Raw genomic sequence first — 24495 nt, 5'->3', positions numbered from 1 at the left:
ATAACTTTGCCCCATGTTTATTTTATTTAGTCACAAAGCCTTTGTACCTGTTTTCCACGAACCCAAACTATTTGGAGAAGACTTATTTCATATTAGCACCCTAGCTTTTATAGGTTTTGACTCCTCCTATTCTGGTATTTCTGTGCTATAGAGCTCTTTGTTGACATTCTCTATCATCATGGGCATACTCTCTGTGCACATCACAGATGGCATTTCTTATCCAGAGACAGAGTGGCCTTATATATGTCTCAAGACTGGGCCCATCAAATCACAGCCTCACTGAATTGTAATGTGGTTCTATGAATGGAAAGTGGAAATGCTTACATCAACTCATTTATTAACTTCTGAGGAAAATCCCTATTTACAATGTTGCTTCTCTGGGTGCATCTTTCTTTGAGAAATCTTATAAAAAGAAAACAATACATTCTCAGTGCTTTCCATATCTGAGTCAATAGTGGCAACCATTTTCATCAAGAAGAAAAGGAGATAGAAACAGTGGAGTTGGAATAAGAGAACCGTGTTCCAATCCCCTTTGTTCAACTTATTATTATGTGACCACCAGCAAAGCAATTCATGTTTTTTGCTTCCTTTCCTTCATTTATAAACTGAGGAGGTTGAACTAGGTGATAACTGAGGTTTCTTCCAGCCCTTTGATCAGTCAGTTTGATTTATTGCCTCTTAATTATTTTTATACTTCTCATTATCATATAATAGACTTACTCTTCAGTCTCAGAAGTGAAGCTGCAGTTTCTTTAGCCTCAACAATCAAGTTTTACATTAGATTTTAATGCTTTGGAATTGAAACAGGCACAGAAATTATATTTTAAAACCCCACCAATATCTGGAATTCATAATATTGAAGAAGCTTACTAATACTATTTTTAAGACACAATAATTTTATCTTTTGTATAACAGGTGAGATGGTGAATACGGTAAGCAGCTGAGGCTGACTTCAAGGCAATCTACTCCCATATTCATAAGTTAATTTTTGCTATTGCTTTGATTTTGATTATTTTAATTCACCATCGCATTACAATGCCAGATAAAATAGGTTGATAAGAAACTAGGGTCTATGGTTCAACATCTAAGAGAGTGGAGTCTGAAAGCCATTCCAAATGTCTCATTTTTCAAGAAAGTATTGAATTTTACCTTTGTAGATAGGTTTCTTGCTCTGACCTGAGTACCTTGGGAATATTAACTTAGCAAAGAAGGAAATTGAAATATGGAGCTCAAAGTTCAACAAGCATAAAATCTGGAGCAATGAGGCAATCAATCGTTTCATCATTTCCCCAAAGGGAGTAATAGATTCTCAGCTATATAGACACATCTAATTTTTATAGTCTGTATAAAATAAATGTGAAGGAAGTTTTTTTAAAGCATAGTTTATTATGTGTATTTGTACATATATGTTATATGCATGCATAAGAGTATCACATCATATATGAACACGTATATAATATATTTATATATTTCAATGAATTATAGATAAGCAAATGATTGGAACTAATTCTTAAGTGTTTTGTGGATTAAAAAGTGATTTCCACAACACAATTCTTAAATAGGTAATATAAATATTATCATAATTTTACATATGTACTAATATACATAAAGTGGCTAATCCAAGGTCAAATAGCTAAAAGAAATGTGATTCAATATAAACCAAGTTTTCTGGTTTTTCAAAACTCTTTTTACTAGACTACCATTATATCAAACTCAAAATATACTAGCAAACATACTTAATGAACATTTACACACTTAAACATATCATTTCTGATTTTGGAGCAGAAGATATTTAGTCCAACCGATACCTTAATAAAAGTTTCTTCAACAACATTCCTGATAGGTCACCATTTACCATCTTTTTGAAGAGTTCATGTTTAGTGGAATCCACTATCTTCCAAGACATCCCATTTCATTCTTTCTCTTACTGATGTCATCAAATCCTATGAATTTGGTTATATGCAAATGTATCCCAGATTTATTATAAAGTCCTAGTCTCTCCCCTGAATTCTAGCCCAACATTACCAGCTACTCAATAAGTATCTTCATCTGGGCATCTCATTCATCTCAAACTCATCAGGTCTCTCCCCAAACTCTCACCCTTTCCTAACATATAGGGTAATAGTTATGGTATGAAGCTCTGACCTTGGATGTCATCAAGTCCAATCCTTTAATTTTAGAGATGAGTAAATTGATGCCCAGAGAGAAGTGCCTTTCTTATTGTCACGTAGTTGGTTAAGTATCAAGAGGAGAATTCAAACTCAGAGCTTCCTGATTACAAAGTCAGGTTCTATCCATTATAACATAATGCTTCTCTCCTCTGTTAACCCTATTTCTGAAGAGTATCATTTTTAGTTACCAGGGTTTTCAGCCTTGAAATAATCTTCTACTCTTCCTTCTCTCTGATCCCTCATATTTGAGCAGTTACCAAGCCTTGCCAATCCTGTTCTGATAAGAACTCTTTCATCTGTACACTTATCTCAAAACTGCTATGCTAGTCCAGAGTTCCATCATCTTTTGATGATGCTATTAAAATGCAATTCTAATAATCTTCAGGTTTAAAGTTTCCCTCTTCTCCAATCCATTCTCTACATGACTTTCCAAGTGATATTCCTTTGTCCATTATATACCTTGCTCAATCCAGTGAATCAGTGTTAGTTTTTAGATAATGGGAAATATCCTGTTTTCTTTTTAAGCTCCTACTTCATTATCTGTGCCCAACCTATGTATAGAAGAAATATTGTGCTTTATAGTTTTATAGAGTTCTATCCAATCTGACCTTTGTGTTATTATCCATACAAAACACTTCATCTATTTCCATCCCTATGACTTTATATAAGTTGTCCGTGCATGAAATACAATTGCTTCTTATCTCAACCTTTTATAATTTCTAGCTTCCCTTAAAGTTCAAGTGCTGTCTCCTATAGGAATCCAGTCTTCATGCTTCCAGTTGCCATTATCTTCCATCCTGAAATTTACTTTGTATAAGTTTTGTATAAATTTTGCATTTACTTATCTGTCCTCATATTATATGCCTCCAATAGAAAAGTCTTTGAGGTTGGGGCTATATTTGTTTTTCTTTTTATTTTGTTGTTGTTTTTGTTGTTGTTGTTGTTGTTGTTGTTTGTGCGGCAATGAGGGTTAAGTGAGTTGCCCAGTGTCACACAGCTAGTAAATGTCAAGTGTTTGAGGCCAAATTTTAACTCAGGTTCTCCTGAATCTAGGACCTGTGCTTTATCCACAGTGCTACATAGCTGCCCCCAGGGACTGTTATTTTTATCTTTCTATCCCTAGTGTCTAACATAATGACTGAAACATAAAAGGTACATAATAAGGTACTTATAAAATGAATATAAGAAGGAATGACTGGATTGTAGGAATAAATCAATGAAGGAAATATACCTTTACATTGTTTGGGAGATGATGACACTGATGTATTTTCTCTGAAGATGTGTCCTTTTTTTCCTAGTACCATAGATTTGGACAGATTTGCTTTCAATAACTTGGGAGAATTCATTAGGTGGTTGCCCATTCTGAGTACTTCAAAGAGAAGGCATATCTTTTCATCAATATATACCAGCTTAGACAGACTTAGTGATGATTTATTCCCATGGCATCTACACAGGTAAAAAAGATTCTGCATTTCTCTGCTTGATTTCCCAGTGATAGGTGGAGTAGCTTCTAATTACTGTTTTTTTAATCTATATGTCAAGGTTTTACTCACCCCCCAAAACAACAACAACAACAACAACAACAACAACAACAACAACAACAACACAAAAAACTGGTCTCTTGCTTGATTGACCAGAGCCAACTTAAGTTTTCTTTTAAAGATACAGCTATACCTTTTCTCTGGCCAAACTCTTGATGGTGAGGTCTCTTGACTTTATAAAATCATACTGGAAAGAGAAGAAGAGTGACTTGGTCACAAATCACACAATGATATACAAATATTTTAACTTTCAAAGTAGATTCATATACATTAAAACAGTTAAACTGTCTGACTCGTCCTCACTTCTGCTCAAATCTAAAATACCTGATTAGCGAATGGTGGGAAGTGATTGACAGAAGTGGCAAACTCCACTTAGGCAGCTTTTTGTAAATGTAAATATAGTCATATTAACGTAGTGTCTGTACTAAGTACTTATGGCTAAGATTGAGTTTATGATTAAGCACTCTTAGACTACTGTCAAGATTCTCTTCTCACTTAGAACTCAAGGGAAATAAAAGTACCTAAAAATGTTTTCTTGCCTTTGAAGATCTCTCTCTCTCTCTCTCTCTCTCTCTCTCTCTCTCTCTCTCTCTCTGTGTGTATGTGTGTGTGTGTGTGTGTCTGTCTCTGTCTCTGTCTGTCTTTCTCTCTCTCTCCCTCTCTGTCTCTGTCTCTCTCCCTACCATAATCCACTTTATTTCCCATATACCATGCTAATACACAGAACACTTTTGACTAAAACATTAAAATATGGAATGTTCAGTGATGCTAGAATAGCCACGACATGAGAAAGAATCTTAGAGTCCATTGAGTCCATTTTACAGATGACTAATCTGAGGCCTGGGAAAGCTAAGTGATTTACCCAAGACCTCACAAGTAGTAATAAATTTGGCATTTAAACCCATGTTCTTTGATTCCAAATCTAGTACTTGATACTCTATTATATATTTGTGTGGCCAATGTATTAGAGCTTTATATATTTATATTACATATTATAGCTTTATAGTTAAAAATCTAGAAAGGAATATAGAATCAGTCCAACTTTTTCATTTTACAGATGGAGAAACTGAGGCAAATAAGCTGTGGTTTCCCAATGATTTGGGTAAGGATTTGATCTCAGTCTTCCTGACTTCAAGCCTAATTATTGAAGAAAACCATGCTGCCTTTCGAGTCCCTCCCCCAGTTTTATACAGATAAGCTAAATCGCTTGTACAATATCAAAATGGTAGTAAATATCAAAGATGGTTTTGGCCAAAGTCCTCTGCTTTTTTCCCCCACTGGATTAAACTACTGTATAAGGTAATCAGGTGGGACAGTAGACCAAGTGCCAGGTCTGCAGTCAGGAAAACATCTTCTTGAGCTCAAATCTAATCTCACATCTTATTAGGTGGGTGGCCTCGGTCAAGTCACTTAGTCCTGTTTGTCTCAATTTCCTCATCTTGTAAAATGAGTTGTAGAAGGAATGGCAAACCATTCCAGTATGTTTGCCAAGCAAATTCCAAAGGGGGTCAAAAAGATTCAGCTACTATTAATCAACTAAAAAGCAATATTCTATTTTATGTCCATGTGACTATCTGGATCCTCACCAAGTACTTTCTCAGTCTATTTACTACATTTCTTTTACCTTAAACCTTTGTCCCTTAGCATTACCAGAGGAATAGTTCACAGTTATATTCTATGTTACAAGGTACAGTGTTCTTTATTCCCAGTAGCTATAGGAGCTAGATAACAGAAGCTGTATCATCTCCATTTGACAGATGAGTAAGGCAGTTCAGAAATGTTAAATGATGGTCAGGTCACAAATGGTAGAGCTGAAGGGGGCAACTAGGTGGTGCAGTGGATAAAGCACTGGCCCTGGATTCAGGAATACCTGAGTTCAAATCCAGCCTCAGACACTTGACACTAGCTATGTGACCCTGGGCAAGCTAATTTACCCCCATTGCCCTGAGACGGGGCGGGGGGGCCTGGAAGAAAAAAGAAAGACAAATGGTAGAACTGGAACTTGAAAATAGGTCTCCCCATTCTGAGCCATGATTTTACTATTACTTATGGAAATAGAAGAAAATAATATAGGAACAAATATAATATAATCCTGAGAAGTACTAGAAATAATATAGTAATGTATAGGGAGCCAGCTTTGAAACAAGGAAAAACTGGTTAACTATGTTCTGAATGACTTGTCCATCTTTATTTATTTTTTAAGGCAATAAGGGTTAAATGATTTGCCCAGGGTCACACTAATAAGTATGACACATAGCAAATAAGTATATGAATTTAGATTTGAACTCAGGTCTTCCTGATTCCAGGACCAGTCTTCTATCTCTGCTGTCAATCTCTATTGTTAAAGAAAGTTTCCACATTGTCAAAGAAATACAGGGAATCCTAAAACTTGGTGTTGTTTTAAGCATTGACAGCCTCTATATGTAATGCAACTTTGGACATTTTGATGGAAGGTACCAAAACAGACAAACAAACAAACAAACAACAAAGAGAAACATTCCCCAAAAGTAGGAGTCTAGCAGAGGTGAAGAGGAGCTATTTTCAGCATTGGAAAGACCTAGAGTCAAGTATTACCCCTGTCCCAGAATATCTCCTGAGCCAAGCCATTTACTCTTAGTAACCCAGGCACCTCTCTAACACTTGACATTGCAAAACAAACCAAGTCAAGGCAAATCAATAATTGGTACCCATATGGCTTGCTGAATGAATTTGTCTTATTACTAGTTCCTTATACTAATAAATCATGGAACCAGACCAAAAAACAAATGAAAATAAAGACAAATAATTAAAAAAAACACAAAAAAGAGGGGGGAGTCTCCCCATTCATTTTCTTTTTTTGAAATAAAAAGATCACTATGTATACACCTGAGAATTAAGTAGCTTGTTTTGACTGACCACATGCTGACACTCATTCCCCCCAAATATTTTTTTTAATCTTAAGATAGTTTTAAGACATCACCTCTAGCACATAAAAATTACAGTTGGTTCCCTCCAAAAGTGCTTGCTTATGATTTTGCAGAAACCAACTGAGAATTCTGCATTTGGGTACATCAGTTGGTCCTGCTACCCCCTTCTCGTGACCATTGGGAAATTTCTCTAATCTCAGACATTTCTATACAAACCCCAGTACCAATAGATCAACACAGCTTTCCTCTTACTTACTTACACAAATCAGGTGGCCTCAAGGTCTGTTTTGGGACTATTTTTAGATCCATTTTTCTCTCCCTGTTCCTTCTTTCTATGTTATTGTTTCAGATGCCTTACTTTATTAAGGTTATAATGGCATAGAAAGTGACTTCAGGAAATGAAAGATTGTCCAGATATATGATGATATACATAGATTTTTCTCACAAATTTACTTTTTAAAGATCTGAGGGAAATGATGCATTTTTTTTCCTTTGGTGTTGGTTGGAGGCAGATTTCTTGATTATTTTTCTGGCTTCCTCTCCTTTTTGATAAAAGTGGATTCTTTGTTTTGTTTTTACCCCTGACTCAATTTATTCACATGTAAATTGAAGAGAACATTTACAGGAAGTGGTAAGATTAAAAACAAAAATCTCTGGTCCTATACTGAATCCTTTTTTTCCACTTATTTCCTATACAACCTTGGACATGGAACTTAATCTTGTTCATACTAACATTCATCTTTACAATAACAGGGTGGTGATAATAGGATTATAGCTATAGACCTGGAAGAGACCTTTGACAGCATTGAGTTCAACTACCCTTTCATTGTACAGATGGAGAAACTAAGGTCTTAAGTGATTTAGTCACTTGTCCAGGGTCACACAGGATCACCCAGCTGATATGTAATTTGAGGCAAGTATCCTACTTAGATGCCTCTAAGTCCCCCTCTACCCTTAAGTCTATGGTTCCAGATATGAAAGCATTGCTTGAATTAGCATATCATCTCGTAACAACTCTGTGAAATAGGTAGCACATGTTTTGTGATCTTGACTTTCAGGATTGGCACTGGGTTTGTGTTTTCATCTCTTTGTGGAGCTCCCAGGGTGAGGTAACTCTTTCTATCAATTCAACTTGGCCCCTTCTTTTCAGTTTATAATATTAGCAAGTTGCCTGTGCATTGAGAGTTTAAGTGATTGGCCCAAGGTCAGCCAGCCAATAGGTATCAAAGGTACCAGAACAATGAGAAAACTGATGTTAACTAACCATCCAGAAACAATGAGAATATATATATGGGTCTTCTAATTCCAGGCCAACTATTCCTTTAAATAGGCAATGCTTTCATCTCTGATGTCTCCATGGACCCTCCAAATGCTTGCACAAATACCTGATGTGACAGATGGGAACATTTTATTCTTTTATAGTATCATCAATAGAGACATCATTCTATAGGCACCACTCACTGAAGGATCTACTAATTCTATATTTTAAAACTAGCAAAATATCTACAAAATAAGATTCAAAATCTGAGTAACAAAGAGAGAAAACAAAACAAAAAATAAAATAAAATGAGGGAATACAAGTAATGGAAAACACAAAGATAATAAAATTATTTCCATTCCAATTTCATCCTTTATGGTTGTGGGTATGTATGTGGGAACTCTTTGGATCATCTCTAGTCATCCTGATGTATATCTTGCCACTAGACCCAGATGGATTTGGAGGAGAGAACAAGGCTGCTCACTTTTCACAGCCTTTCTCACTTAAAAAAAATTCATTGAAAGTCATGACATCTGTCACGGTCCTCTTGGAGAACAAAAGACAAGTAACAACAACAAAAACAACAACAATAACATAACCATGGAACTCTCTAACCCGTTAAGCTGCATAGAATATGCCATCTTCCTGATTAGGGAAATTCCCTATACCAATAAACTCACACTATGTTTATCCTCACCCTTAGTGTAAAATAGGACATAGACATCAAATAAATACATTTTTTTTTTAGTGAGGCAATTGGGGTTAAGTGACTTGCCCAGGGTCACACAGCTAGTAAATGTTAAATGTCTGAAACCGGATTTGAACTCAGGTCCTCCTGACTCCAGGGCCAGTGCTCTATCCACTGTACCACCAAGCTGCCCCAAAATAAACACATTCTTAATTCAGAAATATTCTAGGAACCTCTGTGGCTCTTAAGGGTGTAGTTATATTAACAAACATGAAATCATGAATATTCCTCTAGGATTCCACTTCTCTGCTCTTCTTAATCCTGGAATTTGATTTCAAAATCTTCATGAGCCTCTTTCTAACCCAACGATTCTGGTAGTAAAGCAGAAGAATGCTTTAATGGACAAGAACCTCACACTCGCTGAGCACCTCCTAAGTGTTATGTATCTATCATGGAGAGATGCAAAGGGCTGATGAACCTCTGTTGTTTTTTGTGTTTCTTGGGCCCCCTCAATGACTTCCATCTACATTATTCTAGGAGGCAAAGTTTTGATACACACATTTAAAACGATGGATATTTCTAGGTCTGGAAGGGACCTCAAAGACACACACACACACACAAATATACACATACCTAATACTCCAGTCCTATGATAGGTGGGAATTAAACTCAGGTCCTCTAACTCCAGAGCCAGGGTATTTTGCCACTTTGTCATACTGACAAATGGACTACAATGCCACTTTAACTGAGTATTTCACATTGTCAGTGTTCTGTGGGCACAAGTATTTTAGCTAAAGCAATGGTATACACCATGTCTCTCTTCATCTTAGCTATCACCCTGAAGTCTAATACATCTTTCTCTTTTCTTTCTTTAGGATTGGAAGGTCTAAGTCTATTTGCTGCCACATCACTCACAATTTCTAGGCTAGACTTTGGCATTAGGATGCTGGTGATACATACTTTAACAATTTTATTTTTCCATCTACACATGTGCATTTTCATGTATACCTAAATATTTAGCATTTGAGTGCAAGGTTAAGTTCTTGATGTATTTCAATAATTAGTTGCTTTGATTTTGTAGCATGTGTATGATGTGTCCATCACACTAAGCTATGATCTGAGAAAGACAGTATGGTTTTGTCTTTGAAGCTAGAGGAGGTAGATTCCTTGCTGATAAATGCTATTAAACATAAAGACCCTATTCCCCTAGAGGTTAGCTCTATTCTGATGTAGTTAGAGATAAATTAAGCACTCCACAAAATAGGAGTTGTTAAAAAAAAAAAACATTCTCCCATTCTCTACAAGAACTGGGCTAATCTATTCATTTCCACATTTCAATTCCAATAAATACTTAACAAATGACCACAACATTTAAGCCACTTTTCTGATGATATAAAGACAAAACACAAACAATTTCTATCCTCAAGAAGCTTTTTGTCTACTGGAGCATACGTCCCACATAAGTCAATATCTAATTCATAAAAAGTAATTTTTGATAGAGAGATGATTAGAAATTGGGGACATCAGAAAGATCAGAAAAGGCCTTGAAGAGGAAGGGGCACTAGAGGTGTGTTTTGAAGGAAATTAGAAAATCTTTGAATCACAGCTGAGGAGGAGAGCATTTCAATAGAGTCTGGTTTGGAATATGACAGATTCAATAGACTTGAGGAAAGACTCCTCCTTTAAAAATATCATAACAAATTCAGGATGGAAAGGACCTCGCAAGTAATGCTATAGTCCTGTCTTCTCCAGTAATAAATGACTTTATAAAGAAAATAACAATCTTGAAGAAGATATTGTAGCACATGTGACTGTGAGAAAAATAAAAATATACCTCTAACCCCTGGAATAGTGGGTTGTGAAAGGAGAGTTATTGTGAGCACCATTATTCTGGAAGTGGGAAATGTGTCTCTCACTTTCTAGATTAAATCCAGGACTAGTATGACACATTGTAAACATTTTCCCTCTACCTTGTAATTATTTTTTCATGGGAAGATATGGGTAGGTCAAGGATCTGTATTTTCTTGAGTATAAGCAATTAACATACATTGCTGCATGTCTGTGACTAAGAGATATCTTAGTGAGTTAGCTGAGGCTTACAGCAGTTACATAGTTTGCCATATTCATACAGATAGCATATGTCAGGGGCAGGATTTGAACTCAGGACTACAGACTACAGATGTTAAACCTTTCTCAACGTATGCTTCCTTACTTAATGCAATATTACATCAACTTTCAACCCCCACCACATAAAATCAACTGAGGACTATATTGTCACTCCTGCAAAAATTTTACTTATTGTCTTATTGATAGTAAATTTTTATCATTTTTATTAGGCCTTAATCCACAACTAGTATCAGATAGGATTTTGAACACAATTTCCCTTGACTCCAAATCAAGCAATGCTACCTATCTTTTTAGAGAACACAATTTATTTACAGTTCCCCATGTTTTGTCTGCTAAATTCATAGTATCAATGATTTTTAAATAGAGACTCCTTACTGGGATCCCTTTAAAATAAAATATATTTGATCAATATATAAAAATTAATTTTGGAAATTCATTATGTTTAGTTGGGAACTTCATTTGTACAAAACGTATAATAACACAGAATCGGAAGTAGTTTCTGGATTCTCTCAAAACTAAGATGTAGATAGAGAAGTATGTTAAAATGCTAATCTCATGGAGTTTTTTTTTTTTAATTGTCTCTCTTTTGTTATCTGCTGGGTCAGGAATATAGAGAAATACTAAAGTTCTGTTTTCACATTCATTCTTTCCTTTAAATAGGAAGAAAGATTTGAAAAGGATAGCTTGACAAGATGCATGTGGAATTTCCAAAATTAACTGTGAAAGACAGATCATCTAGGCGTGTCTGAAAGCAATGCATAACCTTTGTGCTCAGAGATCTCATTTCCAAAATGTCACATTCTGCTTATTCAGTGGTGCTGTCATTAAGCTATTTTAAGCTTGAAAATTTGTGTTCTGGGGCTGAACTGAAATGACTGCATCTATCTTTGGTTTATCGTTAGAATTTAAAATTCATTCAAGAACAATAAAATCATCATTAGTGTAGTTATATTCGGTTAAATATTAAGACTTGCAATGGATTTTTAAAATATTGACACTTTTAACATTGGCAATTGAAAAAGTACACATATCAATCAAATGCATGGATAATATGTTTCTTCTATGTTGAATATGGGAAAGTGCAATATTGTGGATGGGTATTTGTCTTTATTCTAACTTTTATCACCTGAAGGAAGGACTGAACTCAATATAATTATATACAATTGTAGAAGGGGCTCCCCATTCATAAATTAAAACCTAAAAAATAAAGTGGGACTTGGCATGATTTTCAACCAATATTAATGTGTTTCTTTGTATAGGTAAAGGGAAATTAATTATTTGGTAAATTGAGGCATAATTAAAAACTGAACTGAATTCCATATAACTCTATGGACTTGTCATACACAATGCTTTGATATTGAGTTAGGATAGAATGATAACCGGATGTTGACTTATCAGGCAATAAAGTGTCAGGGAAATCTTGCACCTTCAAAGCAAGATCCTTTGAGAAAGTATATTACCTGGGGGAAAATTCAGTTTTACTTAAATCAGCCATGTTATAACAATTACATAAAAGCATCATTCTCAGATCTCAAATTTCTTTTTTTTCCTTATTTTTAATTTTTGGAGGGTCTCAAATTACAGACAAGATGGAATAGGCAAAAAACAACTGATAGAATCTGTGCTGATTCTAAAATAGCAAAATCCCTAAAGAATTCCAGTGCTAACAAATGTTACTGAATATAGGTATCTTCCTGTCATTTGCCAGGGAATGATCATTTTCATGGTGACCTGATGAACATTGGATCAATCTCAGAATAGGCCTATAGATTTAGAGCCGGGAGCCACCACAGTGGCAATTTGATACAAGCCACTTATTTCTGAGGGGAAGAAATGGGCCTAGACACTTTAAGCAACTAGTTCAAAGTCACACTGCTGGTAAATGACAAGGGCAGAATTTGATCCTACTTGCTCAGACTCTGACACTTGGCCTACTCTACTATGTTGCCTTCTCACCTGATTAGGATTTTCATTATAATTTGTTCTTAGTGTCACATTTCATGTACATGAGTGAGGAAACTGAAATTATACCTTCAGACTGATGGATGGATAAAGCATTTATTAAACCCTGACTATGGACTGAATTCTGTGTTAAGCATTAAGGATGGAAATATAAACAAAGCAGGGAAGGGGGGAGTGAAGAAAACAATAGAAAAAAGAAATATATATGAACAGTTCATTGTATATTTGAAAGGAATAGTAAGTAGGGCATAGAAGATTTGCAGTTTCTTATGTAATTTTTTTTCTACTGTTGTGGAAATTCTCATTTTATTCCATAAATTAAAATAAATAAAAATAAAATAAATAAATAAGAAAGATTAAAAATACCATTAAAATAAGCTATATTCATATATAGATCCATATGTTAAAATGTTTTAGAACAAAGAACCTACTTTAGTCAATCATTCCCTGATTTAATTCCTGCTTCTGACAAAAAGGAAATTTCTTTTGAAAAAGGAATCAACTGATCATGTGTCTATAATGCTTTCAGGTTATAGGGCCCTTCATCCTCACTCTGAACTTTCTAAGCCTGATGCCGTCAGTTGTGTTAGTACCCATTCGTTAAGGGAATTGTTTTTATTTTGTTGTTGTTGTTGTTGTTGTTTTATCAATCATTAATGTCAGGGCCTACATAAGCCAGACACTGGGGATACAAAAAGAGGCAAAAAATAGTCCCTGTGCTCAAGGGAGCTTACACTCTAATGGGGAAGACAATATCTAAGTACATATATACAAAGCAAGCCATGCACAGGATAAATAGGAAATGATTAACAGAGGAAAGGCCAGTGCCTTAATTGATTTTCAAGCACATTTTGTGCCACTTGTTCTGATATATTTTACTGAGTTTACCCCAAGCACAGAAATTATTAATTATGGTTCCAATGGAAGAAAATGGTTCATTTCCTTCGTGTCTATCCCCTATATGGGTTCTGATCTTTCTGTGGAAGTTAGCAGGATTACTGAAGCAAAAAGATGGAGCTGATGCCCCTCACTCCATATCAGCTCTGAGAAACTGTCACAGAGTTGGTAGGAGACAGTTATTAATTATTTTCTAATCATTAATTTTTTTCTACCAATTTGAAGTAGTACATTTGAAGTGTAATATGTTAGTGAGAGGCCATGTGCAAATTAGTGGATTTAACAGCTCGAAACCCTAGGCCATTTCTTAACCCAAGCTGGAGGAAAAAGAGAATTTGAGACAGCTACTCTTCATTACTTGCTGTCACAAGTAGCTATAATGACTACTCTGCTCCTTTTAATCTGACTGCAGAGCTTGAATGACCATCATAAACTTAAAGAACTAGTTCTCACTCAAAGTTTGGTACTATGATTCAATAGGGGGTAGATCTTTCAGGAGGTCTGTGGGTTCAAAAAAGTCTCATAAAAATACTAAGATCTTTTAAATTTGAATGTCAGTAGATATTGATATAGAATATCAATAGATACAACACACACACTGCCCTTGGGGAGGGGCTGGGGTTTCTAATTTTTTTTTTTTTAAGAATATAAGTGTATGGGGCAACTAGATGGTGTAGTTGATAAAGCACCAGCCCTGGATTCAGGAGGACCTGAGTTCAAATCCGACCTCAGACACTTTACAATCACTAGCTGTGTGACCCTGGGCAAGTCACTTAACCCTCATTGCCCTGCAAAAGAAAAATGATATGTGTATAAAATGTTTTGGGTTTTTTTTTGTTTTTTTGTTTTTTTAAAGAATATAAGTGTATCCTGAAATCAAAAGGTTTGGAAGAACTTGAGAAATGCTAGGATTTAATAAATTCAGAAAACAATTTGTTAGTACCATCAAAAGAATAGGGGCATGATGATCACGTGTACCATTTTTTTTTAAATGTAGCTTACATGAATTAAGGGATCATTTCATTTTTTATACCTATTTCCCTAGTGCCCAGCATTTAATAACAGCCTGATGGAACTCCCCTTGGCCAAACTTGACGACTTTCTCAGTAAGATATATCTCTTTAAAATTGAGCATTGGTGGATTGGAGCAACTTCCCAGTCATGCCTGACATTTATATAGTACCTTAAGTTGCAAAGTGTTTCATATGTTTTATCTCATTTGGATATAACAAAAACTCTTCGATAGAAGCAATCAGTAGACCCATTTTACAGATTAGGAATGGAGTAGTTCAAAGATGTTAAATGACTTTCTCATAATCACACAGCTGGTAAGGATAGGAGATGAGCCTTTAAATGATATTGGTTCTTACTTTGAGTCCAATTCTTTTGTTCTATGTTACATTTTCTTAATTTGAGATCCAAAAGCTTGTTTTGTTTTTAATATTCTTGTCATTAGATTTTAAAATATTTAGGTTTTTTATTGTAATCTTATGTATTTTATTTATACTATATATTTTAAAACATCATTCTTAGATGGGGTTTCACCAGCTTTACCAGTATGCAATGGGGTCCATGAACCCAACAAAAAAGTTTAAGAAGTCCTGTGCTATATTCTATTCATTCTTTTCCTCCTCTTTGATAAGGTGGTGTTTGAAGACCCACCAGTGTGAGAAGGATTCCACTTTAAAACAGTCTCTCAGATAATTTGAGTGCAATTTCCTAGCTTGTACTGAACCTACCATGTCCTTGAAGTTATAAATTACAGAGAAGTTCTTTGTTTATTGCCTCCTACCTATAAGAAGTACAGTGGAATTGTCCACCACTACTACATCACCCACGATGAGCAAAATATATTCTGCCAGGCTGTAAATAATAATGATAATCAGCCTAATCATATGTCAGCACAATGAGGTGAGGAAATGATAAAATGTCAGTTACTTGCTTGAGTGTTAAGCAAATTATTTTAGTCTTCAACCATACTAACAATCCAATCTACCCTTTAGATTGGGGACAGAAGTTTATACAATGTCAAAATTTGGTATTCTAACTAGAATATGATATATGGCTATTTCTAGATATAGATTTTTCAAGCCTCAGTGAGTGTTCTTATTACCCTCAAACGATTTTTAGGTTGGCACTGTGACATAGGAAGAGCTGGATTTTGAATTAGAAAAATGTGTGAGATATTCTACCTTAGATACTTAAAAACTACAAGACCCCATGCAAGTCACTAAAACTCTAGGACACATTGTTTCTGTTTATTTGTGGGGTTTGTTGTTGTTGTTGTTTTTGTTTTTGTAAAATGGGGGATATTGTTAGCATGTTAGGAAAGTCAACTGTATAAAAATGTTTTTAAAACATTGAAAATATAAAATGGATATCTGCTATCTAAAACTTGCTAGAGGTTCCCATATGTCTATTTACAGGTCTAAGAAATCCCGTGAAAGATCAAGTTTTGATATAGATCAATATCAGATGCAGAACAATGAATTCAGTGTAATTGACATCTATATGGAAATTTATACGTCAACATTGATTTTATGGGAATTTCAGATCTGGAAGACTGTCAATTTCCACAATAAGCAATGGACCAATTGGTACAGGCTATTTATATGAACAGAAATTGATATTAAGAAAGGCAGGCTGGGAAATTTTCTTTCATACAAGATATGATCATTTGGTACACCCACATCATTAAAATAGAATAACCTCACCATTTAATGAGACCTTTTGTGAGCATTCTTACCAATTGAATACATATAATTTTCATGAGTTTCTTTCTTGTTTAATCTTTGAAGGTTAAATTTTGTAGGGATTTTGTGACTGCTTTTATCCACCCATGTTTCATCTGATGTTTCAATTTGAAATTTCAAAGGCAGACATGAAAATATTTCTTCAGTTTAAAATATCCATCAATGGCTCATTAAAATTATTTTGAAGATAAGTATTACAATATCTCATCAACAGGTTTCAACTCAATATAGAAAGTGTTTTGTGTTTGTTTTTTTTTTCCCTTGGATAGGAGATAATGTAGTAATGTCACCATATCCCTTTCTCCAACGCATGGTATTTTTCAAAATGATCCCAAATCTATTCTAAAACAAACAAACAAGCAAACAAACCTTTTCTTAATGTATTCATCTCTTTTTTTTTTAATTACAGGGCCAGTCAAACCCAGACCCCACAGTGATGAATATTCCAAGAAGATCCCTCCTCCTAAACCTAAGCGAAATCCAAATACCCAGCTAGCACATCTTTTGATGAAACCTACATCAAAAAGCAGGGGCTACAAGACTTCGCTGACACGGGACACATCCTTATCGCAGGTGAGCAGTCCTGCTCTAGATACTGAGGAAGAGGAGCCTGTGTACATTGAAATGGTGGGGAATATTTTAAGAGACTTCAAAAAAGAGGAAGATGACCAAAGTGAGGCAGTTTATGAGGAAATGAAATATCCTATTTTTGATGATGTCGGCCAAGAGTCAAAATGTGAATTTGACCATCACAGCTGCTCTTCTCAGTGTGCTACGCCCACAGTGCCTGACTTAGACTTCGCCAAGTCCTCAGTGCCATGTACTCCAAAGGGTTTGCTTTGTGATATTCCCCCTCCCTTTCCAAACTTACTGTCCCATAGACCCCCACTGTTGGTGTTTCCACCAGCGCCTGTCCAGTGTTCCCCCAATTCTGATGAGTCACCTCTAACTCCACTTGAGGTCACAAAGCTTCCTGTGTTGGAAAATGTGTCTTACATCAAACAGCAGGCTGGAGCTTCTCCATCATCACTGCCATCTCATGCCTCTGGTCATCCCAAATCAGAGAAAGACCAGACAATAGCTCATGGACCATCTTCTTCTTCCTCTTCGGTTCATTCTTCGTCACCTCCCCACCCTTCCACTTTATATAGAACACCATCTCCACATGGATACCCTAAAAGTCACTCTGCTTCACCTTCTCCTGTTAGTATGGGGAGGTCGCTTACTCCCCTAAGTCTCAAAAGACCGCCTCCCTATGAATCTTTACATTCAGGAAGCATCTCTAGAAGCTCTCCATCAGTGCCTCATTCTACAGCCAGAAACACACTACAGGAAGGAGGGAAGATGGTAAATGCCTCTGTCAATACCTATGGGTCATCTCAGAGTGGCTCCCGCTCCAGAACACCAACAAGTCCTTTAGAAGAGCTCACCAGCCTCTTTACCTCAGGACGAAGCTTGCTGAGGAAGTCCTCCAGTGGAAGGAGATCAAAAGAACCTGCAGAGAGTAAGGTTTTTTGTTGTTTGTTCATTTGTTTGTTTTATTCTAAATATACTTTGAGTCACATTAGATTTTTCCTTTTATAAATTAAATGTAATATCTACAAATAAATATAAACTTGGGTGTTAGCCTTACAGATGGTCCAGTTGAGGAAGCATGCTGATATAGTAGATAGAGTGTTGGATTCAGAGTTGGGAATATATGGCCTCAGAAACTTACTAGTTCGGTGACCCTGAACAAGTCACTTAATCTGTCTGCCTCAGTTTCTCATATCTAAAATGGAAATTATAACATGCTCATCTCCCAGAGTTGTTGTGAGGATCAAATGAGATAATATTTATAAAGCAATGACTTTGAATATTATCACTGCTTCTGAATCACATATAAAAAAGGAAATTTCTCCTTTTCATTGTTTTAAAGTTAGAAATTAAATAATTTTAACTTTACTTGGGGGAAAAAAACTACCAATTAAAATTACTACTATCTATTCTTAACTGCTTTCTATGGCATTTGACTTTCTTTATGGTGTGTCCATTCTAATTATCAACTCATCTACCCAGTCTCTCAATCTAGCATAGAGATCAAGGTTCATATCTGTTGCCCATTTCTGAATTGGAATGACACATTTTTCCCTGAAATCATCAAGATGCAGCCCTGAAAATCTCTTCTTTATCTGTGAAAAGTCTTTCTGAAGCTTCAAATATGCAACTGTTTATTTAAAACACTAATCTAGTGGGGAAAATATTGTATAGCCTCTCATATTAATTGTCCTTAATATATTTTGTTTTTGCATTGCTTTAATTTCCTCCTATATCTCTTATCCATAAAATCTTAACCAGAAAAAAAGATTCTCATTCGTATTAGTTACAAAGATAAAGCCCAACTATTTGAAAGATAATAACATATATTATACTGACTTGTGAGTCTGGACATGTCAATTAGCCTCTTAGTATTACAGGAAACTAAGATGATAAATTGCAGAGAAGGGGAGAACTTTCATTAGTAGATGGGCTTTCTTCACCTATACTGGTAAATCACAAGTCCATTCCCTATCCCAAACTCTCATTAAACTACGTGAGGAAAGTATTCTTTCTCTTTCTTTTGCCAGTTGAAATTTGAGGCATTGAAACTTATTTTTTCCATTTCTGGGAATTCCTATGTTAATGAAATCACAGGTCCAATCTTTTCTCCCTTTCCCTATGTAGTGAGAAAAAAATTTACAAGTATTTGCCACACCAGAAATAACTGAAGGAAGTAAATTCTGGTCAATTTAGACTCCCCAACCCACTTGATTAAAGTAGAAGATATGATGAGCAGGAATAAAAAAAGAGAGAGAGAAATAGTGACAGTGACAAATAAGGTATTGTCATGCTTGAATTCTTTGGGTTTTTCTCTACTTAAAGAAGTTTAGAACTTATATCTACCTTACTATCTCTGTTACCTGTCATTTACATATTGAAATGTCATCTTTAATTGATCAATTTAATCAACCTTATATTCCACCTTCACAGAGATAACATATTGCTATAGCCCTGACTCTCACTGTATTTCTCTACAATATCCCAGAACCCAATTCACTCTGGAAACTCACTTCATTCCTGGGCATCACACATTGGAAATACCCTCCCTATCTCTCCCTCCTCCCTCTATTTGGCTAGTTCTTCTCATAATCAACAGTCTTCACACCTTTCCAGGCTATATTCCTGACCCTCTCCAAAGGTTTCCTACAATACTTTGTGCCAGATCCTTTCTTCTCTGCCACCCCCTGCTTTTTCAACTTCCTTCTGTCTTCCCTTATTAGAATTAAGCACCTTGAGGTCAGGAATTGTCTTCTTTTATGCTGATATTTGTACTTCCAGTTCATAGCTCATAGTAGGCACTTAAAAAATATTTGTTGATTTTTAACATATTATGTCCAGAATCCATAAATAAACAAGTAAGGCAGTAGAGGAAAGAACACTAGTTTGAGAATCAGGAACTCTTGGTTTTAGTCAGTTCTGATAGTAACTATATATGTGATCTTTGGTAAATCACTGTTTTCTTTTGCTCATCTGTTAAAATATGATGTTGTTTTATACCCTAGATGATTTCCAAGATTTTTTGTTTTGTTTTGTCCCTCTCCAAATCCTGTGGGCTTTGTGCTGAGAAGAAGTCAGCAGCAACGAGTGGTCAGAAAAAAGACCAGTGATAGATCTAATCCCACTTTACTTCAACATTTACAGCAATGATTTAATCCTAAGGGATTACTCCCAGTAAACCCAGAAAAAAGGTTTTTATTCAGGTAAGATGCAGATGAAAATTGCAAACAATTACAAGACAGAACTGTAATTACATTTAAAAAAAGAGAGTGGCACTACAAAATATAAGAGGAAATTAGGGTGATAGAAAGTATAATTCTGCCCCACCCAAAAAAAATGGTACTATGTGAACTATAAGAATACATTGCATAGGGGCAGCTAGATGGCACAGTGGATAGAGCACCGGCCCTGGATTCAGGAGGACCTTAGTTCAAATCTGACCTCAGACACTTGACACTTACTAGCTGTGTGACCCTGGGTAAGTCACTTAACCCTCATTGCCCCGTCCCCCCCCCAAAAAAAAAGAATACATTGCTTAAAATGAATTTCCAAGTGTGTTTTCTAATAATCCCACAAATTTGCATAAGTGATAGATTTTTTTTCACTACTCATTTGCCTAGGATTCTATTGACACCATCTAAGTTTTTTTAACCTTTAAGAATCAGTGTGCTCAATTTTCTACCCCTTCCCAAATCATAGTGTTTATTAATATACATTTCAAGGCACTAGCACACTGTTAAATTATAGTAAAATCCACATTATGTTCACAGATGAAATGGAGAAGAGAGTACAAATGAATAGCCAATGAGCATTGACTTTTGATTTAATAATAACTCACGCATGATAGTTTCCTAAGTTGTAAAAAAAGTTGCAATCAAGAGTAGTTATTATTCTCATTTTATAGATAAAGAAATTCAGCCTGTGCAAAGGTGACTTGTCTATGTTACTAGCATTTTGCAGTCATAAAATTAGAGCTGGAACTGGCCACAGGTCATTTAGTCCAAACATTTCCTTTTATACATAAGGAAACTCAAGGTATTAGCATTAGGACTTGAACCTTTAATTGAATCTTAATTCAATTTCCTTGTGCTTCCATAATGTGAAGCAAAGAAACATAGAGTCTTTAAGATGAAGAGGAAGGAAGATGGATGCCTTCTGAGACATCTCTACTTTTGGCTTGGGAGAGGTAGTGGTAGCTTGGAACCATTCTGGATGGGTAAAATCTTATATGCCTGTGAAGAACTAAAAAGTCTACAACCTACTTGTAAATAATTGAGAGTTGTCTTTTGCTGCCTAGGACATAATATGGTCTTCCTTTATCCCCCGATATCTACTTCCTATGGGGTCAGTCCCTGTCATTTTGCAAGGATTGAGATCAGCAAATAAAATACAGATAATAAAGTGTACACTCCAAGTTTCTCATCCTGCCAATAAAGAGAAGCTCCCTGCACCCACTCCCATTTTATTATTGAAAATCATATAAAGTAAATTTCATATTAGCTTACTTTCTAAGCAGTTACAAAAATGTGCTTCATGCAATCACTTCACAGACTTTCTGTCCCTTACAATTATTGACAAAAAGTTGAAACAATAAGAAAAGTGGCAGCTAATTACAAGTTCTAGATTATAAAGTATTTCCTTTGTTTCTTTGGTTTCTAAATGTAACCTCAAGATTCATGTCTATTGAAACCTTACTTTTAAAATTCATATTTCCAAGGCACTCTGATGTCATCCTTACAAATACATGAATATCTATGAATAATTGAGGGCATGAGAGTATGCATCTATAGCCCACATCATGCCTACTGCTGCATTGTTATTACGGTCAAGCATTCTTTTCTTTTTTCATTTTCTTTTAAAATATCTGGTCAAGAGAAAATGAGAGAAAGAACTGAGTAGGAGGCGTCAGAATAGTGTTTTCCTGCTATAATTTTGCTCACAATCAAGGACATTAAATATGAATATTTTCATAGAAAATTTTGATGACTCGGGTGACAGGAACTATTCATCTTGTACTGTGTTTTTCATCATGCAATGTACATCTATAAACATTATCACATGTTACAGAAGTGCTAGAACTACAAAGTGAGGGAAATTGTGTTGCTGCCAAGGATTAGAGATTACAACATCAGAAATTTAAAGTCAAGTAGGCATTCAGATATTATCAAATCTACCCCCCAACCCATTTTACAGATGAGAAAACAGACACAGAGAAGTTAAATATTTGCCAAGAGTCACACAGATAGTAAGTATCTGAGGTAGGATTCACACCCAAGTCTCCAGACTTGTGATTTAATCAGCATAAGGGTGTCCTGGTATGGAAATTGCTGTCAGCAATGAAAAATAAGTAATATTGAGGCACTGAAAAGTTTTTACTGATTTGGGATCACTTAGACGTGTCAAAAGCAGTTCTCCTGATGCCAAGCTGATTCATTAAAACTGTAATTTTGATAGAATATTAAAATACTTAATACTCTTTTAAAAATATAGCAGGTATTTTGGGAGGACAAAATCCTTTAGGGATTTTGATTTTGAAAGCTCATGGGACACTTCAGTCGATTTGGCCTATGACATTATCTTGCCTAAATTCAGCCATTTGGGTTCAACAACAACAAAATTAGTGTCCCCTGGGATGACTGAATAGAATCATTGAAGAAGACATAATTTCATAAATAATTGATTAACTCTTTTTGTGTGTATGTGTGGCCAGCAGCTGTTTATGATTGATGAACACAGACATGTTTACCTCCTGTGTTTAAATTCTTAGGCTGTTTGATCCTTCAGTGCACTTTTTTGTCAAGAATTTAATCAGCAATTTTCTTCATTGAGAAGCTTTGTGTTCATGAAATGATGAAAACGTTTTGTTTTTTTTTTTTTGGAACCACAGATGTAAACCTATATGAGAGTTTAGTTATTTTTATAAGGAGTCTTAAAGAATTTAATTTACAAATATTAACTTTCTCACCATCCTACCAGGTTATAAGAAGTAGACTTTTGAAAGGCCTTATTTCTCAAATATATAGAGAACTGAGTCAAATTTATAACAATACAAGTCATTCCCCAACTGATAAATGATCAAAGGATATAAACAGGAAATTTACAGACAAAGAAAACGAGGCTATCTATAGTCATATGAAAACTGCTCTAGATCACTATTGATCAGAGAAATGCAAATTAAAACAACTCTGAAATATCACCTCACACCTATCTGAATGGCAAATATAAAAAATAGACTTTGGGTGCCATATGTTTAACACTGATAAGTAATTCATCATTAATGATTTTTAAAATATAAATTTTATTATTATACATCAACAAAATTCTAGAGATGGCACTTATGTAGGACTGGCTGGTTGAGGAGATTCTGAGAACTGAAGTTTGGATGCTACAAAAACAAGAAAAGAAAGAAATTATAGTTCCCAATCTAGAGAAAGTTCTCATTTTCAAGCTTGTTGCCAAGTCCTGTTGATTTTAACCTTTGAGATATTTATTGTATAGTCTCTCTTCTCTGACACTGTTCCAGGACCTCATCATCTCATCCCATTACTATTGCAATAGTTTGTAGGTGGGTCTTCCTGCCTCAAATTTCTCTCCACTCCAAGAGATCCTTCATTGGGCTTTCCTAAAGTGAAGATCTGAACATGTCATCTCTCTATCCAATGTTTTCTTTTTTAAAAAAATTAATTTGCTATAGTTATAGAAATAAATTTTGAGTAAGCATATATTAATTTATTAATATGATCCCAGTAAAGCATTGGCCATGAGTCTCCCTAACTTCTCATGGTCTCAGGCCCTGTGGCAGAGAAAACAGAGAGAGAGCTTCAGCTTGGTAGTTAGCAGGAGCAATAGAAAAGCCCCAGAAGACCAATAGTGTCCTAAAGTAGAGCCAGAGAGTGTCTAAAGCCAAAAGTCTCTAATGGCATCTTCTAAGGGTTCTTAATCCTCTTTTGATAGAGGCCAGTCATTATACATTGATCAAAGCTGATTGGTTAGCATCATTCAGTTCAATTGGTTGACAAGATTTGAAGGTGATATACATTAAAATGAATCCTACTGAGGACATCAGGAAAAAGTATGCAAAAGACCCTCACTGAAGTTGCTTAAGGCAAAGTCCGTTTTCTAGGTGTGGTTTGATCCATCTGTCCTTCCCTGAGCTATACTAGAGAATCTATCTCTATTTCTTTTGTTCCCTTGGGTTTGTCCCAGATCAAGGATAACTGGACTTTCTGGAGTTGGGGTAGGGGTGGAGAAAGGACTGAGAAACTGATTTCTGGGTCCCCCAAGAAATCGAATATTAATAATTTCTTTCTCACACCAATAAACTCCAAAGACCTTCCTAAATAACCTTTTAACCTCCTACTCTACTAAGTCATTTTAAAACTTCATCATCTCCATATAATCTGCAATTCAATGATGCTGTCCCCCTTGTTTTCTCTTACAAGATACTGTATTCCTGGACTTCATGCATTTGCATTGGCTGTGTGCATGCCTGGAGTTTTCTCCTTGCTCATCTCTAACTCCTGGCTTCCTTAGCTTCCTTGAAGTCCCAGCTAAAGGCTCACCTTCTATAACAAACCTTTCCCAGTTCCCCTTTCATGTAAATGCTTTCCCTATTT

The 24495-nt window shown here is 35.5% G+C and overlaps 1 protein-coding gene across 1 annotated transcript in view; it reads left to right on the top strand.

Annotated features, from left to right (window-relative positions):
- NYAP2 (neuronal tyrosine-phosphorylated phosphoinositide-3-kinase adaptor 2) overlaps positions 1 to 24495 on the top strand; it is a 338177-nt gene that overhangs the window by 199347 nt on the left and 114335 nt on the right. Inside the window, 3 exon segments of the mRNA XM_043997634.1 lie at positions 16713 to 16793; positions 16796 to 16835; positions 16837 to 17807. Coding sequence (XP_043853569.1) covers positions 16713 to 16793; positions 16796 to 16835; positions 16837 to 17807 — 1092 coding nt within the window.

The sequence above is a fragment of the Dromiciops gliroides genome, chromosome 3 (genome assembly GCF_019393635.1).
Source record: "Dromiciops gliroides isolate mDroGli1 chromosome 3, mDroGli1.pri, whole genome shotgun sequence".
In the NCBI taxonomy this organism is placed as follows: Eukaryota; Metazoa; Chordata; class Mammalia; order Microbiotheria; family Microbiotheriidae; genus Dromiciops; species Dromiciops gliroides.
This window is presented reverse-complemented; position numbering and strand designations above follow the sequence as displayed.